This window comes from Antrostomus carolinensis, unplaced genomic scaffold (assembly GCF_000700745.2).
Source record: "Antrostomus carolinensis isolate BGI_N321 unplaced genomic scaffold, ASM70074v2 scaffold36938, whole genome shotgun sequence".
Lineage (NCBI taxonomy): Eukaryota > Metazoa > Chordata > Aves > Caprimulgiformes > Caprimulgidae > Antrostomus > Antrostomus carolinensis.
The window spans coordinates 12,674-23,872 of NW_010332174.1; the positions used below are offsets into that span (position 1 = coordinate 12,674).

The window sequence follows — 11,199 nt, forward strand, 5'->3', positions numbered from 1 at the left end:
GAGTGGGTTCAGATAGGAAAGATTATTTGACATTGTAACAATGGGATTATGGAACAGCCCACCATAGGCAATGACAGGGACAAAATCCTAGCTAGTCCTGGGATAGAGCTAGGTCGGTTCGTTAGAAGTAACAATAACACGATACATTTTATTATGGTATGTAAAAAAAATCCTTTCCCATTTTTTGTTCTGCATATCATGAGTAGTGGGATATGGTCAGATGCTGATCTCTAAGCTTGGAAGCCAGACTGGTGTCACTGGTGCTTTAGGTGTACGAGAGGTATTTTGATTCCTGTCCCAGAACCTGTTGGAGTTGGGAGGTTGGAAGTGAGCCTTACATGCAACAGCTTAAGTTTGAGCTCAGCATTTCCAAAGCTCTGCTGAGACACCAGGAGACTAGAATAGCATGTTTCTAAGCATCTCTCTCCTCTGGCTGCTGTTTTTCAGGTTTATGTCGCCATGCAGCACTATGGAGTGAATGGTTACTCCCTCCATGCCATGAATTCACTGAGCGCCATGTACAACCTCCACCAGCAAGCAGCTCAGCAAGCCCAGCACGCCCCCGACTACAGGCCCTCGGTGCATGCCCTCACCCTGGCAGAGAGACTGGCTGGTAAGAACAACTCATGGCTTTTGCTGTTCCCTGAGGAAAAAAAAAACCCAAACCAAAACAAAAACAAAATACAAAACCAACCCCAAAACCCTTTGTTGCTTGGACAGAATGATACTCTTCTTCGGGAGTTGGAGTACAACATAGCCAACTGGCATGGTGTGGTCCTGAATACTGGCCAAGCTCTGCAGGTGACACATACCCTCAGTGTTTGCTGCCAGTGGACCTCTGCCCCTCTCTGCAGACTGGCCTCTGATGGCTGGGGAGCCCAGGGGTGAGAAGGGGTGCAGCCTCGCTGCATGGGACTGAAAAGGGGGAATTAAAAAGACACTGAAATACTTTTTAACAAGTGAACAAAAAATAGCAGAAAAAAAATTACTTTCTTGTTAGTAAATAACAGCACAATGAATAAGAGTATGCAGTGATTTGGATTTTCCCACCGAGGGGCCCAGGACTTTCATCCCTTAACAGCCATCTCTTCCTATCCCAGACCATAGCTTGCTCTTCCATGTTGCTCCTTCTTGCAACTATTTTCCATTTCTTGTCCTACCAAACACTCTTCTCTCTGGAAAATGATCTCCATTTGGATCTTCTTTGAGTCTCACCTTGACCTGTTTCTTCTTGGGGATCCTGACTCTTGGCCTGGGCGACGCTTTCTTGCAGGTCATACTGGCTCCCTCTCTGTTGTTTTTGCATTTTGCCTTCCACAAAAGAGCTTTTTAGGTTCCAAAAAAGTCACATGTGACTTTACTCAGAGAGTATTTTTTTTATTTTTTTTTATATATAAATATTTTATATTTACACAGCGCTGTTGATGGTGAGACAGCAGCTGCTGCTTCAGAGCATCTGATCTGTTTCTCTATGTTCAAACATGAATGTAACAGCACGGCATTGGTACTGTCATTAGAAGATAGTGACCTAAGAATATTTGACATGGTGGGGCAAATAAATCTGCTCTACATTTCAGCCTAGGACAAAACACCCAAATCTGGTTGAGATCACCAAAGGCTACCACAATGCAAGTGGTCAACATCACCATTTTGGTCAGGGCTTGGATGCAGTGTGGTAGACCAGACCTCACAACCAGTATACTGAAGCTAAAGCAAAAAATACAGCAGATGTGATTCTAGAGACCTTCCCAGAATGGAATGATCTTCCCTGACTGTCTGAACATTACACATCTGCTTTAAGACAGCTTTCTAGCTGTCTTCTAGCTTTTAAGACAGCTATCTGATTCCCTGATATTAAAGGGAAAAAAAAACCAACCCAAAACAAAAAAAAAAACCAACAACCCCCAAACCCACCACCACCAACAAATGTGGAGTGGCTCCTTCCAGCCTAGAGTAGGTGGAAAAAGTGATCTACACAGACAACTTTAGTGGGCTAAATTTAAGAGACATAGGCTTAAGCCAAAATAAGGATGCAGAAGTTTCAGAATGGTCCTCCTAGGTGGGTAGTCTACAAAGGCATGGTGGTAAAGTTCTCAGACTATTTGGATCAGTAAACCACAAGTGACTCTCAAATCTTCATGCCAGCAATGTTCCCTTACCCAGCTGCTAGTAGCGACCTCCTTAACATGGTTCCTCAGACCACTCAGTGTGGCCCATGGGGTCTCTGGAGGTCTGTAGGGCAGACCTAGAAGTCACTATCCTCATCAAAAGGGAACCAAAGTGGGATCAAGGAGACTTGGACTCTGCTCCTGGCTCTACTGCTGGGCTGCAGAGTGATGACAGGTGGGCACTTGCCTTGTCCTGGTCTTCCATCCCCTCCTTCTATCATCCTCTCAGCCTGTAGCTGGTCAGAGAGGAGCAGTTGGTCCTGAACTCTGCAATGTGCCTTGCAAACCTTGGGTTTCAAGGTGCCCCTTTCACAGATTCAAGGATGTCTTGAAAGATTTTTGTCACCACGTGTATCTTTTATAGGAGAGCATGGAGGACTTAATGTCTTTGACCCTAAGTAGGGTAAAAGCAGAGGGAGATAAAAAATAGAATAAAAAAGCTATTCTCATACTCTTGACCAGGAGATTCAATTGGATTTCTGACCTCTTATCTTTAAAATTAATAACCCACCCGGATGACTTTCCAAATTAAATCTCACTGTCCCCTTGCCTGCTTGTCATTGGTGGGGTAGGCATAACATACCTACAAGCTGGTTCCTTTGCAATTGCTTCACATTCTCTTACTTCTGAATATCTTTTGGTGCAGGGCTATAGATCTCATTTGCCTTCCAGGGACAGTCGGAATAAAGCAGCACAAAAGCAAATGACCTTAAGTCAGAAAACAGAGGTTTCTGATTGTTACTGCAAAGCCTCACCTGCAATTTATATTCTCCTTCTTGCACAAAGCCTGAAAACATAGTTAAAGCATTAAAATAATTGCTGGTTGGCTCTCGTTGGAGTGGACAAACTTAATGCATGAGCTGCTGCCTCCAGGGAGCTGGTAGGTCTAACCTCTACTCTAGAAATTCGGGAATATTCCAGCCTGCAGGTAGGGTGTTTAACCAGTGTCCTTTCTCCTGATTCCTTTTACTGGAAACATAGATGTTAGGTTTCTAAAATGTTTCATGCTGGCTTCATTTTCTTCTCCTGGAACGTCCCTTCTCACCTGGCTGCATTGCGAGCTGTGCCTTAATGCTCCAAGGACAGTCTCGTTACCTTCAATGTGCTAGCTACTACCATTGTACTCCTCAAAGAGCTCTGATAGCTCAAACACAAAAGTCTCTTGTATACAACCAACACTATGTTGTATTTGGCCAAAGACCTTTAGCCTGATCACGTCTTTTCCAGGTTGCCAAAACCACAAGGCTTTGGCAATCACCCAGAAAGGCACTGCAAATGCTGACCTAGAATGAGACAGCTGGAAGTTTGGAAGAGGAATATTGCAGTGGTGCGAAGCTGATTTGCTCTGCTTGTTAGCTGACATATTTGGAACCTGGCTGTGTGGTTCTGGGGCCATCCTGACAGCAGGTTTTTTATTGTTTACATTCATGCTACAATGCTCATGACAAAAGCACAAATAAACAGCAGCAAGAGCCTTCTTCTGGCTTCACACACCAATAATGACGACTTTTCTCCCTGTTAGGTTGTTTTCTAGTGTGTTCACTCCTCCCTTCTACTGGAAGTCACATTCTTAACTGAATTAAAAATGATACCAGATACTGCTCTTTCTGCATTTCCTCTTTGAGAACAAACCTCTCGCCAGACTATTTCATTCCAACGCTGTAGCACAGCATGTCCCAACTTGCATAATAAAGGGTGGTTTGGTTTTTGGTTTTTTGCTTGGGATTTTTTTTCATTTTAAAGTAACTTATTTTAATTGAAATAAGATCTTTCTACTCCCACTAACTGTTGTGCAATTATAACGCCTCCAGTAAAATAATAAGGCCTTTACTGTGAGCCTCAGATTTTCTCCAGTCTTAATTTCTTCTCTGCCATGAGTTTTGCAAGCACAGTTTGCAAAGTCAGACCTTCTGAGTAGCTCCTCTACTGAGCAGAGCTCAGCACATGAGCTCTGGGCTTGCAGGCAGTGGGGCTGGGCTTGGCTCCTAGCTGACGTTTCCACCCCAGATGCTGGAGAGTGTCTGCGCTCAGTAAAGCACGTGCTTTCAAGCTAAACACACATAAGCACGTGAGCTTAAGTGCTTTCCTGAACTGGAGCCCAGAACAGCTCTACAATATCATGCCTAGAAGACTACAGTGAACTACATACGAGACTCTAAAGAAGAGCCAGCTCAGCCTGGTTTCTGGGAAGATGTGTATCTTCTAATGCAGCTACAGCCAACAAAATGGGTGAGAGGCAACTGTGTTCGAGCTGCATGGACTCTTCCCACTGATCAGCTCAGCGCATCATGGCAGTGTTGAAGCCTACTGAAACTCTGCTCTTGGTTTCAAGGAGAACATGGCACATAACGTTGGGCCCCTCTCCTGATTACAACAGTGAATCTCCCCACCTTGCTTTTAATTATGCCTCTTAATGAAAGAGGCTTATGCTACACTGGGGTCTGGGCATCTGCATATCCTGCCCTACTGATGTTGGAATAGGTTGGCTTATTTAAACCAAATTTAGCGTTAGGGTCTCAACAGTTTCTGCAGCTGTCAAAGAAAGAAGATCCCTCTCCAGAACGGACTTTCTAGTCAGAGATTCTGTCTCCTCAGACATGTCAATTAACCAGCAGAATATGTGTATGTGTTTAATTAGATCTAGAGCCATGAAAAAAACATTTTGTAGGTTCGTCTGGTCTTAGCGAGTACTTTATTCAACTGTCAGCATACAAATTCCAATAATTAAATTGGCCACTTTTCTTGTCTTCCAACGGCTGTACATTTCAAGACATCATTTTGGAGGCACGTTATGGATCCCAGCACCGCAAACAAAGGCGAAGTCGCACGGCCTTCACCGCCCAACAGCTAGAGGCGCTGGAGAAGACCTTCCAGAAGACTCACTATCCAGATGTGGTGATGAGAGAGCGGCTGGCTATGTGTACAAACCTACCTGAAGCCAGAGTCCAGGTACTGATATTTTGTGAGTTTGTGAGTGAGGATGTTTAAAAGAATATATTGGGATTCCCAGAGGTTTGACAGCTCCCTTGACGTTTCAAGATTCTTCCAGTGTAACCAATGATTTTGGGGCAGTAAAGTTGTCAAAGGCAGGGGCAGGCAGGGAATAAAATCATCTGAAGTCACACATCTGCTAAAGAAATTCTTAATCCACATGCATGGTTTTTAAATTTAGGACTGTCTGAAGTGTTCACTGTTTTTCATTTGTTCTTTCACATTTCTTTGGAGGAAATTTTAGAAACATGAACAGAAGTTGACTTATTTATTTATTTGCAAGAGTTTTCTGGTTTTCTCAGAAGAACAGAAACCCAAGTAATTCCAGCTGCTCTTTTCCGCCAGCGTTAATATTTGTAACATCTCAGGCCAAAGTTTGGTTTGGTTTTGTTTGGTTGGTTTTTTTTAGTTGCATCTAGTGCAACATGCTTCATAACCTGCTGGTGAGGAGGTTCTTGCATTGCTGAGCTTTAAAAGGCTAAATAGCAAGTTATTCAGTGTGAAGTGGATAAGTAGTAGAAAAAAAATAGTTATTTTCTATAAATGTCAAGACATTGTTTCTTCATCTAACTAACCTAACAACACTAACAAGATTTGCAAATATATTTCTTCAAATCCATGTCTGTAGATTTAGGTTAAAAAAATACGGATTCTCTCCTCCTTCCCTAAGTTCAGTTCCCAGATAACAGCCTATGACTGTAATGACTTATTTTGAGTGTTGCCACCACATTTTTGGTACACTTATAACCCAATGGTTTTAGAAACAGAGCACTGTACTGTAAGACAGTGTCATGTCAACAGACTCAGCTATAAGACATTCTCGTTGGCTGCAACTGCCTGACCAATTTAGAAAAAAAACACCAAAAAATAACACCAGTGGAGTGGCTTAAAGAATCAACATAAAGGCTGGACATTTTAAAAACTATATTGTGCTATTTGTAGGAGCACTGAAAACAGGTAGAGCTCAAAGGTCCAACAAAGTAGAATGGCATTTGGGCCCTGTGGGCTTGCAGTGCCTCATTACTTGGGGTTCCTCTGAAGCTCCCAGGCTGAGTGATGCTGAATTTGGCACTAAGCAGGATTTTCACCACTTTTCTCCCTTGCTGTTTGTGGCATTGAAGGTTTGGTTCAAGAACCGGAGGGCCAAATTCCGGAAGAAGCAGCGTAGCCTGCAGAAGGAGCAGCTGCAGAAGCAGAAGGACTGTGAAGGGACCCACAGTGAGGGAAAGACAGAGCCGCCTGTGCTGGAGACCCAGGCCACCTCCCCAGACACTGAGAAAGTCCAGAGCCTCCCAAGTGAGGTAGGCGTGGACCTCAACCTAACCCTGTCAGAGCAGTCAGCCAGTGAGTCTGCACCCGAGGACCAGACTGACAGAGAGGAGGAGTTCAAGAGCACCTTGGATGAGGCTAAAGTGGACAAGAGCCCTGGTGTGGACAGCAAGGCTTTGAACTGCAAGAGGGCGAGCCCAAAAGCAGGTGAGGAGCAGCATCTTGATGGGGGTTGGTGTCAGGACCCAGCGTAACAAGGGGGATGCTGGTGGTTGGGTATAGTGCCTTATTCCCTGTGGTGTGGGAACTTGCAGGTAGCCTGCCCAGACTTGTCGTCTTCTCCTCAGCACTAAATGGGGCCTGCAGAGGGAATGATGTCTATTGTAGCAGGAGTACAGAAAGAGCAAAGACCTTCTGCTCAGGTTAGAGCTTGGAGAGAACAGTGCCCCGTGGCAGCAGGAAAGCCATAGCAAAGGGGTCAGCCACATTTCTAGGAATTAAGATGCTAAGTATGGAAGAGCCATGTGCTTAGCCCTCCTGAGCTAACACAGCCCCTCTCTTTCACTCTCCTGATGCAAGAGAGAAGCCCGTGCTGCAGTCTGAACCCTACTGGGGTGCAGATCAGCATCTGCATCCAGCCTGTAGAAATAACCCCCCCCCACCCATCCCCTCTGTCTCCTGCTACAGAGTCTCCTATCAGCGCAACTGTGACGCCTTCATCCAGCAGTGGCTTGGCTCAGACTCATTCCTACTCCTCCTCGCCCCTGAGCCTCTTCCGCCTGCAGGAGCAATTCCGCCAGCACATGGCGGCCACCAACAACTTGGTCCATTACTCCTCCTTCGAAATGGGGACACCATCTGCCATGCCCTACTTGGGCATGAACGTCAACATGGCGCCACTCAGCTCCCTGCACTGTCAGTCGTACTACCAGTCACTCTCCCACGCTCAGCAGGTCTGGTCCTCACCCATCCTGCAGGCCTCCAGTTCCCTTCCGAGCCTGAACAGTAAAACCACGAGCATTGAGAACCTAAGGCTCCGGGCAAAGCAGCACGCAGCGTCCCTTGGGCTTGACACCCTACCCAACTGACTGCTGGATGAGCTACCATTGCCCATGAGAAGATGCACCAGAGGTTGGCACTAGACATGTCACTCCTTGAACCCCCACCCACCCTCATCTCTTCCTGGAGTAAGGTGCTCCCTTTCAGGGAAAACTTTGCATTTATTAACATCTTATTAACACCATGATTGCATCAGACATTGCTACTGGTCTGGTCTTCATTAAATATTTAAGGAGGAAGGGGGAGAGGATGTATGTTTAGACAGATGAACTGTCCTCTGGACTGCCACGAGTTAAGCCTGCAACATTCAGGAGAAGCCCCTCTTCCTCATCCCTGCGAAAATGTGCCAACTGTGTTATATACACCTTTTTTTGTTGTTCTTGTTGCGTTCTTTGGGAAAAGAAAGAGTCCTGCTTTGTCTTGTATATAGTTTATAATGTTGACAGCACCCATCACCTGTGTGTTACTGTCAGAGTTACAGAACTGTGACCTCTTTTGCTTTATTCCCCCTTCCTTCTCAATTTTAGTAGCTAGTATCAAAGTTATAAATCAGCCATCCTCCCAATCTCAGCTCGTAGCTGGTTGCTCTTCTTGGGTCAGTGTCCTACAGGTGTTTATGACAAAGAAAAATGATTGTGCACTTCACTGCTCCACTTCTCCCTTCTCTGCTAAAGCCAATTTTATAACAGCCAGGAAATGATGTGAAGGTGAATTTCCTGTTTAAGCACTTCCTATAAGGCAAGCAATTTTTTATTTACTTTTTAATAGCACTTGTTCAAAGATACAAATATTGGCCAAATGCTGTTGGCTGGGAAGAAAAATGAAAGCCAAATTCACAGGATTATTTTTAGTCTAGATTGTTTCCTCTTTGATCTTCAGTGAAGTGTGAAGTCCTCTATTTACAAATTACAAAGTTTTCTTTTTGGAGAACATTTAGGTTCAACTTTGACAATAGAGAATAATAAAAACTTTGTATGAACTCCTGGTGTGTTCATACACCATGAATTATATGGTTCTTTGACAAAAACTTGATTAATGCAAGCTGTGTTTAGAAAAATGCTCTGATCACCAAATTCTACCCTCAAGCCCTGCAGCTTCAGAAACTGGTTAGTAAGTGAAAATGTAACAAGTGAAAAATGCTGTAATGCTGGAGGCAAAGCAGGTGATAAGCAAGGGCTTTATATTCTCTGGAGCTGAGGGGGAGTAGATAAACTTGCCAAAAATACAGGGTTTGCATGTAACAAAAATTCACCATCTCCAAAATAATTTCAGTGAACAGTTTCAGCCTTGTTTCACTGGAATGATCCATCATTCAACCTGAGGTGGTTTTCCTTGTTGAGAAGCAATGATTCTGCCAACTCAAATACCTTTTTTTTTTTTTCTTCTTTTTCCAAACCAAATACATACTGTGAACCCACTGCTGTTATCCTGAGCATTAGGGAGGGATGATATCCAGACCTAACCTCTAATGTTGCCTAGGACCAAAAAATCCAGACTGACTCTGTGTCAGATGCTAGGTTTGGATCCCAGGTGTATCTGCCAGGTCTACCACTAACATACTGGGCAGAGCTGTGCTAATTCATGGCAGATGATCAGCTGGTCCATATTTGATTTAAAAATGAAGTGTAGACCCATAACCTATGACACCTCTCACTCCCACCTTGATTCGCACCAGAGCAGAAGCCAGGGATTAAATTACCTTTCTAAACATGGGGGAAAGAAAAAAAAAAAGAGTGTTTTCAACTCCACTAATGCCTCTTGAAAAAGTATGTAATTCCTTGCCAAGTTTGATGGGAAATGGTGTTTTATTCCTCATAAAGTTATAGCAAGAGCAGACTTTTGAAGGGGGTAGTTCATCAACTGCACCAATTTCCAAGGAAAATGGAGCGTCTTCCTTAAATATTTCTGTTGTGCTAAACACTGCAGTTTCGGGGTTTTTCTCTTCTGCTTTATTTTTCCTGACTTTGTCAAATTATCACCCGTGATTGGCAGAATTCTCCACTTTGCCAAAATCAAATGTATTTGCAGGGAGTAGATTTTTAGCTGCTGCTTTCCATGGAGTCTGATTAAATTAAAACCACCAAAGTACATTTACTGTCTCCAAAAAGATCCTTTGAAAGTCCCAGGTTTCACTTTTTTGTAGCCTGTCACCCAAATCAGGGACAGCAGAACAAAGCTTTTCTCCTCCTCCTTCCTCAAAAAGCTATATTCACCTTTATTTTTTCTGCCTTCTGCTAACCTCAGTGCATTTGCAGGCTATGGAGTTGCTTTGCCAGAGCAGAGCAACTGCAATTTTATTTAATGCCCCTTCTGATGTTGTTCCCTGGTGCCAGACTAGACTGTGCTGATGAAGCAAACAAGGGTGGTAAATTGGCAGTGAGACCAGATCTGGACTTGAGCTGTTCTTTAAGTAATAAAAGATGCCCATGAAACTGCAACTCATGTCAGTAGATGTTTCAGGCAAAGAGAAGGTCGTAGTTGCTCTTGTAGCATCCCAGGTAAGACGAGCATCTCTTCTCTGCCTGGGTACCATGGGGCTCGTAAAGGACATGTCAGCTGAGATCAGGACAGATACAGCCTGACCGCAGGTCACGATGGATACCACAGTATCTGCCACAGGAAGGTCAAAACACATGGATTTATGCCATGCTTCTGCAAGGCAGGGACAAGGAGCACAGGAAGTAAGCTTGTTTGATCCAGCACTAGATTTGCCATGATCCTCTGGGGGGAGATGAGACCTTCCCCATTGAGCTATGGAGAGAAACTCTTCCCTGTGCCTTGGTGCAAAAATTAATTTTAACATTCACCATCTTCACACGTCTCGACCAACCCTGGTGCCTGACACCTTTCATCCCCTGTGGTGCCCCTGACACCCTCACAGCAGGCTTGGAGCAGCTACTGGGAACATCCCAGATGGAGCATTTGGCACGTTATTAAAACCATGGACATCAGGATGAGACCAGCACAGCTCAGAAAGCAAACTGGGAGAGGAAACATCCAGATCTCCATCAGTCCGTAGGGATGTTTGTTCAGTGTCGTCCTCTGCCTCTGCATGGTGCAGCAGCTGACCGAGGTGCAGCTGGTCCTGGACCAGGGCACGAGGGTATTTCTTACATGGAGATTATTTCTGGAATTCTGAATCAGGATAAAAATATCTACAATTTAAAAATAAACAAAAGAAAAAATATATTGCTTTAAATATATATGAGCCCATGAAGTATTTCATGCCAAGTTTGGGTTTTATCTTCTTATGGTCAGAATCAAACATCCATGACGGGAGTAAGTTGTCATGTAAAACCAAAATTGATTTGGAAATGCAAAAAAAAAAAAAAAAAATAAAAGCAAGAATTTAGGCTCCTGGCTTGCAAAAGTTTAATAATGAACTATCTGTCAAAACTGACCCTTTAGTGCATATTGTCTTAATACCTCTAGGCTTCCAGGCTTTTTCTGACAAAAACAAATTAAAAATACAGAGGGAGAAACTCCCCATCCAATTTAAACCTGTGTATGTAGTGGGAAGACCAAAGGGAGCAATTCTGCATCATTCCTCTTTGAACTTTACAAACCTGAAAATTTTTCAGGTGGGAAGAACTCTTGCAAATCCCCCCTGATTTGCGATGGAGAAGGTGAGGTCTGCTTGTTCCCTTTCCTTCCACCAGTCCCAGCTATTTAGGAGAATGAAGTTGTTGATGGAGTCTCAGAAACAAAATGG

The 11,199-nt window shown here is 44.0% G+C and overlaps 1 protein-coding gene across 2 annotated transcripts; it reads left to right on the top strand.

Annotated features, from left to right (window-relative positions):
- The first annotated feature begins 450 nt into the window (after positions 1 to 450).
- Positions 451 to 7,516, top strand: DMBX1 (diencephalon/mesencephalon homeobox 1). Of its 2 annotated transcripts, none has more exons than XM_010173391.2 (4): positions 451 to 613; positions 4,939 to 5,117; positions 6,281 to 6,635; positions 7,116 to 7,516. In XM_010173391.2, exons 1-4 carry the CDS (start codon positions 460 to 462, stop codon positions 7,514 to 7,516), a joined length of 1,089 nt encoding a protein of 362 aa, XP_010171693.1. In that variant the 5' UTR covers positions 451 to 459. The 2 variants fall into 2 exon arrangements, with proteins under 2 accessions (XP_010171693.1, XP_010171691.1); XM_010173389.1 differs by having other exon boundaries at positions 460 to 611; positions 4,922 to 5,117.
- The last annotated feature ends 3,683 nt before the right edge of the window (positions 7,517 to 11,199 follow it).